We start from the raw sequence: 18423 nt of genomic DNA, 5'->3' as shown, positions 1-18423 counted from the left end.
TCATGGGATGTAAAAACTCATCTGGCATCTGTAGTGTTTGTCAGCCTCCCCACCCACTGGGACCGCTCCCTGTGTGAGTGCCCTTGGATGGTGTGTATGATGCGTTGCGCTTCCCAGAACTCTGGGAAGATCGAGGTATTGTGGGTCCTTTGCTTCTGTGCTCTGAGGGGCCTGGGCACCAAGGGAGCTCCCTGAGGCTGGCCTGAGGCCACTGTGGGACCCAGGGCAGAGTTCCTCGTTCCATTGTGGTTTATGTAGAAACAGCCTGAAAATACACCCTAGAGCCAAGCAGTGTTTCCTCTGGACATAGTTCTATTTGAACCTCTGCTCTCCAAACGAAACCAGAAACAAGCAAACTTTCGCTAAGGCCGTCGCCATATGCTGGCTGACCACTCCCTTTCATCCAGCTATGTTGGGCCCATAAGGATGAGAGACCCCAGTCTGCCCTCAGAGGGGTCACAGTCCAGGAGAAGTAACACTGCCTTCCACCCTCTGCCCTTTTTCACTCGGCCAAGCTCTTCTCTAGCCTCCATTTCATTTGAGCCTCACGGTCACCATGTGAGTGGCCAGGGCAGGGGTTCTGGCCCAGGCTCTAGAAGTTGGAAGCACAAGCCAGGAAGCCTGGTAGACTGGCCTGGGGCCTGGCCACTGCTCTGACCTGCCACTCTCTTCTCTTTTCTGTGCTGGGCCCACAGTGGCCTTCCGTCTGGACCAATCTGTCATATTCCCTCCATCCTCAGTGGCGGGGCTGTGTCATGGTTAGTGTGGGGGTCTCGAGTGATGCTGCCTTGTTTCAGGCCTGGACGGTGCTTGCTGGCTGCGTGACCTTGGGCACGTGACTCGCCCTCTGTCTGTCTGGGCATCTGTACACAGAGGATGGTTACACGTCTGTGCATCGGGCGTGTGGGTTGAGTGGATTTGTAGACAGTGCCACCAGCTATACATGCAAACATCCCAGTCATCAGCCCTGCATGGGTCAGCTGCAGGCGAGTGCTCATGTCTGAGGGTGCGGGGTGGGGGGGGTGAAGGGAGGCCACACAGAGGCACTCACCCCTGCCCACAGATGGTTGTAGGCTAGAAGGGGAGTGAGACTCAACAGCATTTTGGGCTGTGGGTCAGTGGAGAGAGCAGGCATGTGAAATAGGAGCAGCCACCTGGGTGCTGTGTGCAGTGGAGGTGTCAGCTCCAGCTCCCCTTCTTCAGGGCTGATTTCTTCCTGCTCATGGGGCTCCTGGTCCTTGTCTACTGTGACCTTAGGGGGAAAGATGAGGAGTAGAATTTGGTTCTGGGACCGAGTCCCTTTGTCTCAGGTACCATCCCTATTCACCATGAGGAGCTCCTGGGAGGGAGAAGGAGCGGCAAGGCCTGTGGTCCGTGCCTGGCATCTGCACTCTGGGCACGGATTGGCAGGACCATCCCTGAGGCTCTTCGCTCCCCGCCCCACATTCCTTTAGCTTTCTGGGGTTCGTACTCTAATTCAAGGACCAGAAGTTGCATGGTAAGTTCAGCATCAGGAAATAACTTGACTGCTTTGAAGTAGACTCAGGGCATTTATGTATTTTTCCTCAAAGGGGAGGGCGGACTTGACTGACAGATCAGAGGCTTTAAAATTTCCTGTCCTATTTTAAAACATGCTGGCACAGTGATGCCAGGGAGACTTAGTGTCATCATTATCGTCACCTCTAGGTAAGAATAATTTGGTCTAGGCGATTGATATGTGTATTAGTCAGGGTTTTACAGAGAAACAGCTGACAGCATATAGACACACACACACATTGACACTGATTGATTTTAAGGAGTTGGCTCACACATTGTGGGGCTGGCAAGTTCAAAATCTGTAGGCCAGCAAGCTGGAAACTCCAACAGGACATCTATGTTACAGTCTTGAGGCAGATTTTCTTCTTTTTTAGAAATCTCAGTTTTTGCTCTTAAGGCCTCCAACTGATTGGATGAGGCCCACCCATGAGGCAGTCTCCTTTGCTTAAAGTCACTTAATTGGATGGACCACATCTATAAAATACTGTCACGCCAATACTAGACTAGTGTTTGATGAGATACCTGGGCTCTGTAGCCTAGCCGAGTGGATGCGTCAAATTCACTACCACAGCGTACATGCAGTTGGGAGGTGGAGAGGGCGGATGATGGTGTGAGGTGGACAGGAAGGATGGGAGGGTCATAGAGCCCTTGGTAGGAGGTGACGGGGATGTGGCTTTACCTGCTCGGCCCTCTTTGTCTTTGCAGAGGCTGCTGGGGAAGCTGCAGAGCTGGGAGAGGCTGGACCAGACCACAGGCTTGCACATCAGGTAGGCGGAGGGCTGAGCTCCCATTGTCCCGCTCTCTATGAGTGGAACATCGGCCTTCACCTCTGGCAGACGTGGCCCTCCTCCCTGAGTTCGCGCCAGTGAAGTTCCTCTGTGGGCTGTTGGTGGGGAAGCTCTTGCTGCCTGCCGTTCAGGTTTAATGAGGTGCTTTCATGGAGAGGGGGTAATGGAACTAAGTGGCTCTCCCCGCTGAAGCCTTAATAGCGTCTTCATTTAGACTCAGAATACCTGCAGCCTCACAGAGCCAGGTACTCGATTACCCTGCATTGCTGGGCTTTGTTAGCGGATACTTTTCTGGATATACTGGGGAGGCAGCTGCTTTTTGGGGAAGTCATTCCTTTTAGGTGATTGTAATGAGCAGAGATGAACTGAGCTTAAAAAAAAAAAGAAAAGGCAGATTATTTCTGAATCAGGCCCCTGTAGCTGCCTCCTCAGCTAGTCAGGCTAACTGCTGGCAAGTGTGGAAGGCGAGCATGGAGTGGCAGGTAGATCAGAGCTGCAGGCAAGGAGGCCGAACACTGGGGATTTTGTCGCCTTATCTGTAGCCAGGTGCCAGGTGGGCATCATTCCAGATCCCCGTAGCCAGTCCCATCTGTCCCACTGCTCGTCTCCCTCCAGTGGTGCTGTGGCTGCTGCCCTCCTGGCCACCGTGGCTGCTGCCCTCCTGGCCACCGTGGCCTGGCCGCTTGTCTGCCTTGTGGCCCTGGGTCCTGGGTTGGCCGAGGAGCCATCAGTCTGTATTAGTCGTTGGTGCCTGGGGCACGTGGCCTGTGGCGCTTAAAGACTCTCTTGTTTCCCATTGCTCGTGGGATCTGAGACCTGCAGACTCTTGCTGTCTTCCCTGCTGCTTTTTGAAGCTGGGCCAGGATGGGCCCTGTCTCACAGAGCCGCCCTGCCATTAACACTGCCTCGCCGCTGGCTCTGGAGCTGGCTCCCGCCACCTGCCACCTGCCACCCGCCACCTGGCGGCACTGGCTTCAGTCCTCGGTCACGTGGAACTGCCTCTTCATTTCCTGTGCCTTGGTGAGTCACAGAGGTGTGACATGCGAGGCTGCCGGCCCCTCTGGATCTCACTTGCGAGAGCCAGACTCCTGCTGGCCTCCCAGCGGGGCCTCACGCATGCACCTCCTCCTGTCTTCTGAGCTCATTAACTCACTGGAATACATCCCGCCTGGCCCCAGGGATGCCACAGTCCCATCAGAAAGCTCCGTGACTTCTTTCTAGTAAAGGCCATTAGAGCCCGCTCGTGCCCAGTTGGTACTGAGGCTCAGCCAGGCAAGCCCAGCTAGCTGCCCCACTGGCTGCATCTGCCAAAGGGGTGCAAAGGCCCAGTGGCCAGAGGTAAAGAGAGTGCAGCAGTTCCTCGGGCCCTGGTGGCTCCACTTCCAACCTTGAAGGCTCTGCCACAAGCATGGCTGGCTTCAGGAAGCTGGTGTTGCAGTCTAATGTTGCCAGCTGGGCTGAACATTGCCTCTGGCAAAGTCTTGGGTGGCCGTGTGCTTTGTCTGCTGTGTGTTTGTCAGTCTTTACCTTAGTGGCCTAGCATGGGATTGGTGGGGGGGACTGATCCGGGGGTCTAACAGGGGGGACTGTCTGTACTCCCTCCCAACTTACGACTGGGCAGGAGAGAAGGGGCATTTGTGCATGGTGCCCTGGAGGTCGTCACTGAGGAGGCTGGGGGCTGTGACAGAGCCCCAGTCTGGTTCCATTTCCTGCCCTACTCCCAGCAAATGTCTCATCTCTGAAAAGGGGAGTGTTCAGCTTTCCTCACACGCTGTTAGGAAGGTGAACATGACCTTGCACCCCAGAGGTGCTCTGTGTTGGCAGAGCAGTGCTGTTACTGACTATCCTGAGCAGCCATGGACTGGTTTCTACAAAGACCCAGAGGGCCATCTTCACCCCTGGGCTGGGACCTCTTCATCCTCTTAGGTTTCCTTGGTTGGGGCTCCTGGGAAGGGCAGTTTCTCCTTCATGTGTTCTCTCTGCTGGGCATGGGCCTCTCAGGGACTCCTGTGGGTGTCTTTCGTCAGGGACTCTTAGCTCCTCTGCTCAGATTTTCTGGACCCCATGGTCCTCCTGGGGCCATTGCCCATCTTTCTCCAGTGGTGGTGCAGTTGCCACCTGTTGAAGGGCAGGCCTCACCTTCAGGTCACTTTTGTGCACGACTCAGGGTTGTGTTCATCAGAACAGTCCACGGACACGCGGGCCTGTGGCACTAAATATGGCCAGACCTCCACTCACCTGGCGAGCTTGGGAAAATGCAGATTCCTGGGCTGTACCCCAGGTCTGTCAAGTCAGCATTTCTAAGGTATGGACTCAACTATTGGGGTGGCCTTGAGTACTAGGATGAGGATTTGGCCTGCTTTTTTCTTTTGTTTGCTAGGTTTGGGGCAGTCATTTGAGATTTCTGAGCAGGGACGGTGACTTGGTGAAGCTCTTGCTTCATGGCACTGAGTATGGTGGTGGATGGGGAGAAGGGCTGCAGGAAGCTGTGAAGACTTGGCCCATCACTCTGGCCTGGGGTTTCTGCAGGTGGGGTATGAGCAGACCGGACACACAGGAGAAATGGGCACACTCAGTGGGGCACAGCTGACAAAGAAGAGTGTTTGCAGGTGATGCCATGTGAGAGCGGCTGTCTGGACCACTGGGGGTGGGTGTGCTCAGGATGGGCCTAGGGTAGACTCCTATGGCTACCATGGAGGTGCTTAGCGCTAGTGAGGCGGCAATGGGAGTTGTCTCAGACCTTATTAAACTGAGTGGTCCCACATCCCATCTTGTGGGTTCTTGGATATCCTGTTCCTTTCCTATGCCTCAGTTTCCTAGAGCTATATCTTTTCATCACTGGGGCGGTGGATCTCAGGGAATCTGATGAAAGTCATAGACTTTTGCCCCTTGAAAACTCACATTTGCGTGTGCGTGTGCATACGTTCATGTGGGGACCACTCCCCTCTGACTGACCTCTGACCTCAGAAACCAGCATGAATTGTGAGAGTGAGTTTTGGCATGCGCCAAGTGGTTTTGAGCTCATGTGCTTTTAGGCCCAGGTGGTGCTGTAATTTTGGGGCTGAGGCCTCTGATTTGGGGCTTGCCTTTTTTTTTTGGCCCAGGCTGGGCCTCTGTCCCACAGTCTTCTGTCTGAGGGCGGCCACCACTAGGTGGCACACATCCACTGGTGATTCTGGACTCTAGGTCTCCTGGAGCTGCCTCTGGGGCTTTGTGGACACTCCCTCAGCAATTCCTGCCCCCTCGCCAAGGCACATCCTCACTGAAAGTAGCCTTCCGTTGAGCAGGGAGTGAGGGCTTTTCATTGATAGTGCCCACCTGCTTCTGGGCAGCCCATTGCCATTTTGACTATTCCATGTCTGCCCTATTCTTTACCAGTCTCTCCAGTGGTCCTTCAACCCTCAGGTCTGTGAGTGCTGGTGTTCAGACCTAATAGGACCTGTCTGGGCTCTCTGTAGGGGCTGTGGTTTCTCTCAGATCCTCAGGGGGGCCTGTGGCCAAGCCATGGTAAAGAGCTGTGACTGGTCTGACTCCTGCAGAGGCTGTCCAGGCTTCTTCACACAGCATGACGGGGTCAGCCCTCTCTGACTTGGGGTTTCCTATATCGGAGAAGCCCAGAGACAGGAGAGCTGGACGGGGCAGCTGGTGTGACCCTGAAGGAGCCTGTTTGAGGAGAGGCCGAGCTGCCTGGTAAGAGAGAGTGGGGGCTGGCATAGTGAGGTGGTGCCCATGCCCCCCCCCCAGCACCATGATGTCGTGGACGATGGAACCCTGCTCATTGCTGAACTGTGGGGATTGCTGCCCCTGAACCTCCCTAAGTCCTCTCCAGAAGCAGAGATTGTCAGGGCCTCCTGGAGACCAGGGAGAATTCCCCACACTCATACCAGACCCTGCAAGGGACCGTGTCCCTGGAAGTACCTTCTGTAACGTTTCATTGCCTTTGCAAGACCAGCTGGTCTGCTGGTACCTAGTCCCTTTCCAGCTTCATTCCCTCAAGGGCCCCTGTGCTCTGGGCAGTGGGTGGTGGGCAGGGTGCCCGTGAGTCCTACTGGGGAGCACAGGGGTGCTGTCGGGTGGCACACTTAGATTTTGGGCCCCTGCTCTGGCCTTTGGAACCAGGCCCTGGACTCTTGTGCTGCTTTGTTTGCGGCACCTGGTCAGATCCAACCATCAAGACCTGATGCACACCTGGCCCTGCGCCAGCTAGCAGAGGGTCCCTCCCTGCCCCCGCCCCAGGTAGAGCTTGGGTGGAAGGACAGGCACCCACAGTGAAGAGTGAGGGTCTGCCCCACCTTATGCCATATGTGGACTGCCATGTGGACAGTGAAGACATGGGAGAGGGGCTTAGCTGGGGTGGGCACTGCTGTCACACCAGGGTGTCAGAAGTGCCAGGTGGGTTGTGGACATGTCCCTGCTCTCTTGGACTAGGTTGTCAACCTTCAGTATTATCCATGGCTTGCCTGGCACACAGGTGAGACCATGGGGGTGGCAGGGATGCACTGTCTGGGGAGACGCTGCCTAAGCACAGACATGGGGGGGCCTGTATGCTGAGAGAGGGTAGGGGGTGCTTGGTGTGTGGATACCCTCGTCCTCCAGGGCTCTGAAGTGGACTGAGGATTGAGCCCCAGGAGGCAGTTTGTGAAGGTGCGTGTTGGACTGTGACGTGATGAAATCTATCTTTTAGGAACTTGGCCTGTCTGGAGGGATGATTTAAAGGTTCTGGAAGTAGAGGCCAGGAGCTACCCCCTGAGGCATCATGTCAATCCAGGTAGGAATGCCCAGGGGCACTGAGAAGAGGAATGGCTGAGAGAGGCCGATGGGAAAAGTGGAGCTAATGGAGCTCAACCCAGGAATGCAAGGATGGCTCATCTTTTGAAGCCAATTAAGATATTTCACCATCATAAGAGAATAAAGAAGAAAAAAACCCCATGTGATCTTCTCTATAGATACAGAAAAGGGTTCGATAAAATTCAACATCCATTCATGATTAAAACTCACTGCAGACTAGGAATAGAGGTGGAATTCCTCAACCCGATAAAGGGCATCTACAAAAACCCTTCAGCTAACGCAAGGCTTAGGGTAAAAGACTGCTGCATTCCCTTTAAGGCTGGTGGAAAAGGCCAGACTGTCTGTTCCCGCCGCATGCGTTCAGCACTGTACTGAAGGTCCCAGCCAGTGCGGTAAGGTAAGAAAAAGAAATGAAAGAGATTCAGATAGGAAAGGAAGAAATACAACAGTCTCTGTTGTAGACGACGTAATTATCTACGTAGAAAATTCCAAGGGATCTATCAAAAGCTACTAGAACTAATAAGCGAGTTTAATAGAGTCAGGGCGATATATAAAAATAACTTGAATTGCTGTCTACCATCAATGAATAACTGGAAATAGATACCATTTACAGTATCGTAAAAAAAGAAATGAAATACCTAGGGGTAAATTTAACAAAATATGTACAAGATCTGCAAACTTTAATATGTTGCTGAGAGAAATTTAAGATGACCTAAATAATTGGAGAGATATACTGTATTTGTGGATCAGAAGATTCAGTATTAAGATATCATTTTGCTCAAACTGATCCAAGTATTCATTGCAATCCCAGAGTCCAGCAGCCTTTTGTTGTAGAAACTGACAAACTGCCTCTAACGTTTCTGTAGAAATGCAAAAGACCTGGAATAGCCATAGCAATTTTGATAAAGAACGAAGTTGGAAGGCTTATACTGGCTGGTTTCAAGACACCCTATAAACTGCATTCATTATCAAGTGTGGTGTTGGCGTAAGGCTAGGTATCTAAATCAGTGAACAGGACAGATAGTCCAAAAAATACAGGGCCAGTTGATTTTCATCAAAGGTGTCAAGGTAATTCAGTGGGCAAACGTAGTCTTTAACAAATGGCATTGAAACACCTAGATGGCTCTGGAAAAACGTGAACCTCAGCACTCACCTTGCACCACACACAGAATTTAAATGGATCCTAGGCCGAGGGATGATAGCTAAAACTTCTGGAAGCTTGGGTGTGGCCATGATTTCTTATGATGCAAAAGCATGACCATAAAAGTAAAAGAAAATCCACAAATTAGACTTCATCGAAATTAAAAAACTTTGGCTCTTCGAAAAGCACAGTGAAGAAAATGGCAAGGAAAGCTGTAGATGAGGAGAAAATATCTGCAATATTTCTATCTGACTTAAGACTTATATCCAGGATGTAGAAAATGTCTTACCAAGTCAGTGAGAAGAAGACAACCAAATTAAAATCATGGGCCGGAGGCTGAACACTTTACAAAGGAAGGCATATGAAGGACGATGAACAAGGACATGAAAAGATGCTCAACGTCATTAATCACCAGAGAAATTCAAATTATGACCACCGTGAGATGCCACTACATACCTAATAAATGTTAGGTGCCATTGAGTTGATTCTGACTCAGAGTGACCCTATATGACAGACTAGAGCTGCCTCAGAGGGTTTCCAAGGCTATAATCTTTACGGAAGCAGATTGCCAGGTCTTTTCTCCCGCAGAACTGCTGGTGGGTTCAAACCGGCAGCCAGCCTTTGGGTTAGCAGCCAACCCCTTCATGACTGCCTCACCAGGGCTTCTTGAATATACCACAGACTGCCAGAGGAACTAACAAATCTATTCGTCTTGGGGAAAATATAGCCAGAATGCTCCTTAGAAGTAAGCATAGTGAGTCTTGGTCTCGCTTACTTGGGACACATCAGGAAAGATCAATCCCTGGAGAAGGATATCATGCTCGGATAGTAGATGGTCAGTGAAAAAGAGGAGGACGCTCAGTGAGATGGATCGGCACAGTGACTGCAACAGTGGGCTCAAACGTACCTACTATTGTGAGGATGGTGCAGGACGGGCAATATTTCATTCTTTTATACATAAGGCTGCTATGAATCAAAGCTGACTCAACGGCAGCTAACAACCTAATAAATGACCATACAGAGTGTTGGCAAATATGAGGAACTACTGGAACACTCATAAGTTGTTGGTGGGAGTGGAAAATGGTACAGCTACTCTGGGAGCAGTTTGGCAGTTTCTAATACTCTTACTGTACGACCCAGCCAGTTCCACTCCTAGATGTTTACCCAAGATAAAGGAAAACAAATGACCACAGCTTTGTTCATTACAGCCCCAAAATGGAAACAACTGAAGTGTTTATCAGAAGGTGGATGGAGAATATGGTATATCCATACAATGGAATTCTGTTCAGGTGTAAAGAGGAAGACGCAACTATTACATGCAAAAACACGAGTGAATCTCTTTTGCTAAGCAAAAGAAGGCAAACTCAAAAGATTGCATACTCTGATTCCATCTAATGGAAAGGTTAGAAAAGGCAAAACTAACCTGTAGTGACAAACGGCAGATCTGTGGTTGCTCAAGGCTAGGGTTGGGATGTGATGAACTGAGGGGGAAGGGTGCAAGGAAACCTTAGGGGTGCTGGTAATGTTCTATAGCTCTGTCAAGGTGGTGGATACACAGGTACATGCTTGTTTCAGAGTTCCCCAAACTATGTCCTTAAAACGGTACATCGTAGTATATGAAAATTGTATCTTAATGATGTTGGTGTATAAAAAACGAACAGTCACATCTTGTGATTAGATGTCCCTGGGTGGTGCAAATGGTTTATGCCCAGCTGCTCACCTGAAGGTTGGTAGTTTGAACCTACCAGTGGCACTGTGGAAGAAAGGCCTGGTGATCACCTTCCATAAAAATTATTGTTGTTGTTGTTAGGTGGCTTGGAGTTTGTTCTGACTTATAGTGACACCAGGCACAACAGAAAGAAACACTGCCTGGGTCCTGCACCATCCTCACAATCATTGCTGTCTTTGAGCCCATTGTTGCAGCCCCCTGTGTCAGTCTATCTTGTTGAGAGTCTTCCTCTTTTTCTCTGACCCTTTACTTTACCAAGCATGATGTCCTTCTCCAGGGACTGGTCCCTCCTGATGTTCTTAGGTGCCATTCACTTGGTTCCAGCTCACAGAGACCCAGTGTACAACAGAATGAAATACTGCCTGGTCCTGCGCCACCCTCAGAATCTTTAAGTTTGAGCCCATTGTTGCAGCCACTGTGTCAGTCCAGCTTGTTAAGGGTCTTCCTCTTTTTCAGTGACCCTTTACATTACTAGGCATGATGTCCTTCTCCAGGGACTGGTCCCTCCTGATAACAGGTAAACATCTTTCTGGTATTCTCTGCTTTCAGCCAAGATCCCTCTGATACCAGTAATGATGTCTGTCATTCCACATCCTCTTCTGAATCCAGTTGTAATTTCTGGCAGTTCTCTGTTGATGTACTGCAAATGTTTCTGAATTATCTTCAGCGTAATGTTACTTCATGTGGTATTAATAATATCGTATGATGATTGCTGCATTCCGTTAGATTATCTTTCTTTGGACTGAGCATGAATATGGATCTCCTCCAGTTGTTTGGCCAGGTAGCTGTCTTCCAAATTTCTCAGCATAGACAAATGAGTGCTTGCAGCATTGCATCTGTTTGTTGAAATGTTTCATCAATTTCTGGAGCCTTGTTTTCTATCAGAAACCCTGGTGGCATAGTGGTTAAGTGCTACGGCTGCTAACCAAAGGATCGGCAGTTTGAATCTGCGAGGCGCTTCTTGGAAACTACGGAGCAGTTCTGTGTCCTATAGGGTCGCCATGAGTCGGAATCGACTTTTTTTTTTTTAATAACTTTTATTAAGCTTCAAGTGAACGTTTACAAATCCAGTCAGTCTGTCACATATAAGTTTACATACATCTCACTCCCTACTCCCACTTGCTCTCCCCCTCTTGAGTCAGCTCTTTCAGTCTCTCCTTTCTTGACAATTTTGCCAGCTTCCCTCTCTCTCTATCCTCCCATCCCCCCTCCAGACAAGAGTTGCCAACACAATCTCAAGTGTCCACCTGATATAATTAGCTCACTCTTCATCAGCGTCTCTCTCCCACCCGCTGACCAGTCCCTTTCATTTCTGATGAGTTGTCTTCGGGGATGGTTCCTGTCCTGTGTCAACTGAAGGTCTGGGGAGCATGGCCGCCGGGATTCCTCCAGTCTCAGTCAGACCATTAAGTTTGGTCTTTTTATGAGAATTTGGGGTCTGCATCCCACTGATCTCCTGCTCCCTCAGGGGTCCTCTGCTGTGCTCCCTGTCAGGGCAGTCATCGATTGTGGCCGGGCACCAACTAGTTCTTCTGGTCTCAGGATGATGTAGGTCTCTGGTTCATGTGGCCCTTTCTGTCTCTTGGGCTCTTAGTTGTCGTGTGGCCTTGGTGTTCTTCATTTTCCTTTGCTCCAGGTGGGTTGAGACCAATTGCTGCATCTTAGATGGCCGCTTGTTAGCATTTAAGACCCCAGACGCCACATTTCAAAGTGGGATGCAGAATGATTTCATAATAGAATTATTTTGCCAATTGACTTAGAAGTCCCCGCAAACCATGTTCCCCAGACCTCCGCACTTGCTCCGCTGACCTTTGAAGCTTTCATTTTATCCCGGAAACTTCTTTGCTTTTGGTCCAGTCCAATTGAGCTGACCTTCCATGTATTGAGTGTTGTCTTTCCCTTCACCTAAAGCAGTTCTTATCTACTGATTAATCAATAAAAAACCCTCTCCCACCCTCCCTCCCTCCCCGCCTCGTAACCACAAAAGTATGTGTTCTTCTCAGGTTTACTATTTCTCAAGATCTTATAATAGTGGTCTTATACAATATTTGTCCTTTTGCCTCTGACTAATTTCGCTCAGCATAATGCCTTCCAGGTTCCTCCATGTTATGAAATGTTTCACAGATTCGTCACTGTTCTTTATCAATGCGTAGTATTCCATTGTGTGAATATACCACAATTTATTTACCCATTCATCCGTTGATGGACACCTTGGTTGCTTCCAACTTTTTGCTATTGTAAACAGAGCTGCAATAAACATGGGTGTGCATGTATCTGTTTGTATGAAGGCTCTTGTATCTCTAGGGTATATTCCGAGGAGTGGGATTTCTGGGTTGTATGGTAGTTCTATTTCTAACTGTTTAAGATAACGCCAGATAGATTTCCAAAGTGGTTGTACCATTTTACATTCCCACCAGCAGTGTATGAGAGTTCCAATCTCTCCGCAGCCTCTCCAACATTTATTATTTTGTGTTTTTTGGATTAATGCCAGCCTTGCTGGTGTGAGATGGAATCTCATCGTAGTTTTAATTTGCATTTCTCTAATGGCTAATGATCGAGAGCATTTTCTCATGTATCTGTTGGCTGCCTGAATATCTTCTTTAGTGAAATGTGTGTTCATATCCTTTGCCCACTTCTTGATTGGGTTGTTTGTCTTTTTCTGGTTGAGTTTTGACCGAATCATGTAGATTTTAGAGATCAGGCGCTGGTCGGAGATGTCATAGCTGAAAATTCTTTCCCAATCTGTAGGTGGTCTTTTTACTCTTTTGGTGAAGTCTTTAGATGAGCATAGGTGTTTGATTTTTAGGAGCTCCCAGTTATCGGGTTTCTCTTCATCATTTTTGGTAATGTTTTGTATTCTGTTTACACCTTGTATTAGGGCTCCTAGGGTTGTCCCAATTTTTTCTTCCATGATCTTTATCGTTTTAGTCTTTATGTTTAGGTCTTTGATCCACTTGGAGTTAGTTTTTGTGCATGGTGTGAGGTATGGGTCCTGTTTCATTTTTTTGGAAATGGATATCCAGTTATGCCAGCACCATTTGTTAAAAAGGCTATCTTTTCCCCAGTTAATTGACACTGGTCCTTTGTCAAATATCAGCTGCTCATACGTGGATGGATCTATGTCTGGGTTCTCAATTCTGTTCCATTGGTCTATGTGTCTGTTGTTGTACCAATACCAGGCTGTTTTGACTACTGTGGCTGTATAATAGGTTCTGAAGTCAGGTAAGGTGAGGCCTCCCACTTTCTTCTTCTTTTTCAGTAGTGCTTTGCTTATCCGGGGCTTCTTTCCCTTCCATATGAAATTGGTGATTTGTTTCTCTATCCCCTTAAAATATGACATTGGAATTTGGATCGGAAGTGCGTTAAATGTATAGATGGCTTTTGGTAGAATAGACATTTTTACTATGTTAAGTCTTCCTATCCATGAGCAGGGTATGTTTTTCCACTTAAGTATGTCCTTTTGAATTTCTTGTAGTAGAGCTTTGTAGTTTTCTTTGTATAGGTCTTTTACATCCTTGGTAGAATTTATTCCTAAGTATCTTATCTTCTTGGGGGCTACTGTGAATGGTATTGATTTGGTTATTTCCTCTTCGATGTTCTTTTTGTTGATGTAGAGGAATCCAAGTGATTTTTGTATGTTTATTTTATAACCTGAGACTCTGCCAAACTCTTCTATTAGTTTCAGTAGTTTTCTGGAGGATTCCTTAGGGTTTTCTGTGTATATAATCATGTCATCTGCAAATAGTGATAACTTTACTTCTTCCTTGCCAATCCGGATACCTTTTATTTCTTTGTCTAGCCTAATTGCCCTGGCTAAGACTTCCAACACGATGTTGAATAAGAGCGGTGATAAAGGGCGTCCTTGTCTGGTTCCCGTTCTCAAGGGAAATGCTTTCAGGTTCTCTCCATTTAGAGTGATATTGGCTGTTGGCTTTGCATAGATGCCCTTTATTATGTTGAGGAATTTTCCTTCAATTCCTACTTTGGTAAGAGTTTTTATCATGAATTGGTGTTGGACTTTGTCAAATGCCTTTTCTGCATCAATTGATAAGATCATGTGGTTTTTGTCTTTTGTTTTATTTATGTGATGGATTACATTAATGGTTTTTCTGATATTAAACCAGCCTTGCATACCTGGTATAAATCCCACTTGATCAGGGTGAATTATTTTTTTGATGTGTTGTTGGATTCTATTGGCTAGAATTTTGTTGAGGATTTTTGCATCAATGTTCATGAGGGATATAGGTCTATAATTTTCTTTTTTTGTAATGTCTTTACCTGGTTTTGGTATCAGGGAGATGGTGGCTTCATAGAATGAGTTGGGTAGTATTCCGTCATTTTCTATGCTTTGGAATACCTTTAGTAGTAGTGGTGTTAACTCTTCTCTGAAAGTTTGGTAGAACTCTGCAGTGAAGCCGTCCGGGCCAGGGCTTTTTTTGTTGGGAGTTTTTTGATTACCGTTTCAATCTCTTTTTTTGTTATGGGTCTATTTAGTTGTTCTACTTCTGAATGTGTTAGTTTAGGTAGGTAGTGTTTTTCCAGGAATTCATCCATTTCTTCTAGGTTTTCAAATTTGTTAGAGTACAATTTTTCATAATAATCTGAAATGATTCTTTTAATTTCATTTGGTTCTGTTGTGATGTGGTCCTTCTCATTTCTTATTCGGGTTATTTGTTTCCTTTCCTGTATTTCTTTAGTCAGTCTAGCCAATGGTTTATCAATTTTGTTAATTTTTTCAAAGAACCAGCTTTTGGCTTTGTTAATTCTTTCAATTGTTTTTCTGTTCTTTAATTCATTTAGTTCAGCTCTAATTTTTATTATTTGTTTTCTTCTGGTGCCTGATGGATTCTTTTGTTGCTCAGTTTCTATTTGTTCAAGTTGTAGGGACAGTTCTCTGCTTTTGGCTCTTTCTTCTTTTTGTATGTGTGCATTTATTGATATAAATTGGCCTCTGAGCACTGCTTTTGCTGTGTCCCAGAGGTTTTGATAGGAAGTATTTTCATTCTGGTTGCTTTCTATGAATTTCCTTATTCCCTCCTTGATGTCTTCTATAACCCAGTCTTTTTTCAGGAGGGTGTTGTTCATTTTGCAAGTATTTGATTTCTTTTCCCTAGTTTTTCTGTTATTGATCTCTAGTTTTATTGCCTTGTGGTCTGAGAAGATGCTTTGTAATATTTCGATGTTTTGGACTCTGCAAAGATTTGTTTTATGACCTAATATGTGGTCTATTCTAGAGAATGTTCCATGTGCGCTAGAAAAAAAAGTATATTTTGCAGCAGTTGGGTGGAGTGTTCTGTATAAGTCAATGAGGTCAAGTTGGTTGATTGTTGTAATTAGATCTTCCGTGTCTCTGTTGAGCTTCTTACTGGATGTCCTGTCCTTCTCCGAAAGTGGTGTGTTGAAGTCTCCTACTATAATTATGGAGGTATAGGATTTGTTTTTTTTTTTAGTTTTGTTTTTCACCAATACCTTTAGTGCAGCTTGAACTTCTTCCTTCAGAATCATCGGTTCCTGATCATTTGCTGCCTCCTGAAGTTGTTGCATGTTGACCATTTATTTTTGGTGCAGTGGCTGTGTGTATTCCTTCCATCTTCTTTTGATGCTTTGTACATCATTCAGTTTTTTGCTGATAGAATTCTTCAGTATTGCAACTTGAGGCTTGAATTTTTTCTTCAGTTCTTTCAGCTTTAGAAATGCCAAGTGTGTTCTTCCCTTTTTGTTTTCTAACTCTTGATCTTTGCACATTTCGTTATACTTATTTTGTCTCCATGAGTTGCCCTTTGAAATCTTCAGTTCCTTTACTTCATCATTTCTTCCTTTTGCTTTAGCTACTCTACATTCCATAGCAAGTTTCAGAGTCTCTTCTGATAACCATTTTGCTCTTTTCTTTCTTTCTTGTCTTTTTAATGACCTCTTTGCTTTCTTCAGGTATGATGTCCTTCCACAACTCTAGTCTTTGGTCGTTAGCGTTCAGTGCATGAAATCTGTTCTTGAGATGGTCTCTAAATTCAAGTGGGATATACTCAAGGCTGTACTTTGGCTCTCGTGGACTTGTTTTAGTTTTCTTCAGCTTCAACTTGAATTGCCTATGAGCAATTGATGGTCTGTTCTGCAGTCAGCCCCCTGGCCTTGTTCTGATTGATGGTAATTGAGCTTCTCCATTGTCTCTTTCCACAGAAGTAGTCCATTTGATTCCCGTGTATTCCATCTGGCGTGGCCCACTGGTAAAGCTGCTGTTTATATTGTTGAAAAAAGGTATTTGCAATGAATACGTCATTGGTCTTGCAAAATTCTATCATGCTATCTCCATCGTCGTTTCTATCACCAAGAACACATTTTCCAATCACCGATCCTTCTTGGTTCAAACTTTTGCATTCTGATCACTAGTAATTACCAATGCATCTTGATTGCATGTTTGATCAATTTCAGACTGTAGAAGTTGGTGAAAATCTTCAATTTCCTCATTTTTGTCATTAGGGGTTGGTACGTAAATTTGAAAAATATCTGTACTAACTTGTCTTGTTTGTAGGTGTGTGGCTATTATCCTATCACAGACCTTGTTGTACTTCAGATCTTGAAATGTTCTTTTTGACGATGAATACGATGCCATTCCTCTTTAATTTGTCATTTCTAGCATAGTAAACTGTATTATTGCCTGGATCAAAATGGTCAATACCAGTCCATTTCAGCTCAGTAATGCCTAGGACTTCCAATATTCCTTGATTTTTACTTTATACATGCCATGTTCTGATTACTAATGGATGTTTCCCACTGTTTCTTCTCATTTTAAGTTGTGCCACATCAGCAAATGAAGGTCCCAAAGGCTGTACTCCATCCATGTCATTGAGGTCAACTCTACTTTGAGGACGGAGCTCCTCCCCAGTTCAACTTGGAGCACCTTCCAGCCTGAGGGTCTCATCTTTTGACACCGTATCAATGTTCTGCTGCTAACCAGAAGGTTCTCCTTGGCCAGTTTTTTCAGAGGTAGATTGCCAGGTCCTTCTAAGCTAAAAAGATTACAGCCTAGAAAACACTATGGAGCAGTTGTACTCTGTAACGCATAGGGTCCCCGTAAGTAAGAATCAACTTGATGGCAGTAGGTTTGGTTTGGTGTTTTTTTTGTGATTACGTGATTAGATGTGAGAGGAATAAAAGGACTTGGAGGTAATTTGGACTGAAATGGAGAGTGTATGGGTAGTGCTTTTGAAAGCCTCATTCTGGCAAGGAACCCTGCTGTGAGGTGGCCAGGCCGGTGGGCAGCCGGATCCTCCTGGATGTACCTTTGAAGCCCCACCCCAAGTTCTGTCTTGCCTGGAGCTCTGGCCTGTGGGAATGCCTGTGCCGTGGGGCCTGGCACTGTGTGAGGCCACATGTGGCTGCGGAATCTCAGGTAATTTCATATCCTTAGTTAAGACAAAAAGAGTCCTGGTGGCACAAAGGGTAAACACTTGGCTGGAGCCCTGGTGGCACAATGGGTAAACACTTGGCTGTCAACCAAAACATTGGCAGTTTGAACCCATCCTACGGTTGTGGTGAGAGAAAGACCTGGTGATCTTCTGTAAAGATTACAGCCTAGGAAGCCCTATGGGGCAGTTCTACTGTGTCACATGGGAACGCTAGGAGTAGAAATGGACTTGATGGCACCTAAAAACAACTAAGACAAAACAAACCCAAAAGTGTTAAGCATGGTAAGCTCAGTCCCTATAGTAGAGATTAAAATGAAAAGTGACAGTCATCTTCATTTCTCCCAGTGCACGCCACCCAGGGTGGCCTGACCACTGTGTTCCAGTCCTACCTGGGGGGGCCGTCCACAGAAAGTGGAACTGAGGCGTGCCCTGAGATGTGTCGCAGGGTGAGACTGCGCTTACTGCCTGATTTCGAGACACCAGCTGAGACATCTCTTGTGTTTCTTGCTAGAAATTTTGTGTGTACACGCAACTTCTTTATGTATCCCCCACCTTTTCTTTTAAGTGGAGCCCATTTCTCTAATATTCTGCACTCTGCTTTCATTTAGTTTCCGACGGTGGTCTTGCATCAGCACCTGCAGCTCCGTGGAAGCATGCGGAAGAGCTAGATGTTGCTCTACGGGTGCAGAGAGCTCTGATTGACGGAAGCAGGTCCTGCTGATGGATGTGTGGGCTGCTTCCGGTTTTTGGCAAATAAGCAGCACTGTGCTGGTTGGCTGAGTTCTTCGCGGTAGAATTTGTAGTTCAGGAGAGATGTGCATTTCAAATTGATGGCTCTTGCCAAATTGCCCTCCAAAAAGTGGTTCTGATTTACTGCATTCGCACATCAGTGTCTGTGTGCCATCAGTTCATTTGGGCAATTTACCTTCGAAGGTTTCAGCAGAGTCAGATCTAAGTCATGGGCCCAAAGACCGGGCCTGTCTGCGTGGGGAAGCAGGACTCGAGGTGATCCAGCCTTTCTGAGGTTTTACCAAG

The 18423-nt window shown here is 46.7% G+C and overlaps 1 protein-coding gene across 4 annotated transcripts in view; it reads left to right on the top strand.

The window, feature by feature from the left end:
* Nucleotides 1-18423, top strand: part of MAD1L1 (mitotic arrest deficient 1 like 1) — a 448177-nt gene that overhangs the window by 16941 nt on the left and 412813 nt on the right. For 3 of the 4 annotated variants that reach the window (XM_049904706.1, XM_049904707.1, XM_049904708.1), the window contains one exon: nucleotides 2242-2303. In XM_049904706.1, coding sequence (XP_049760663.1) covers nucleotides 2242-2303 — 62 coding nt within the window. Of the gene's footprint in view, nucleotides 1-2241; nucleotides 2304-7047; nucleotides 7093-18423 lie in introns of those variants that run through there. The other variant, XM_049904709.1, reaches the window with a different exon arrangement.

This window comes from Elephas maximus, chromosome 12 (assembly GCF_024166365.1).
Source record: "Elephas maximus indicus isolate mEleMax1 chromosome 12, mEleMax1 primary haplotype, whole genome shotgun sequence".
Taxonomy (NCBI): domain Eukaryota; kingdom Metazoa; phylum Chordata; class Mammalia; order Proboscidea; family Elephantidae; genus Elephas; species Elephas maximus.
Note: the sequence above shows the minus strand (reverse complement) of the source record. Positions and strands in the feature narration are given on the sequence as shown.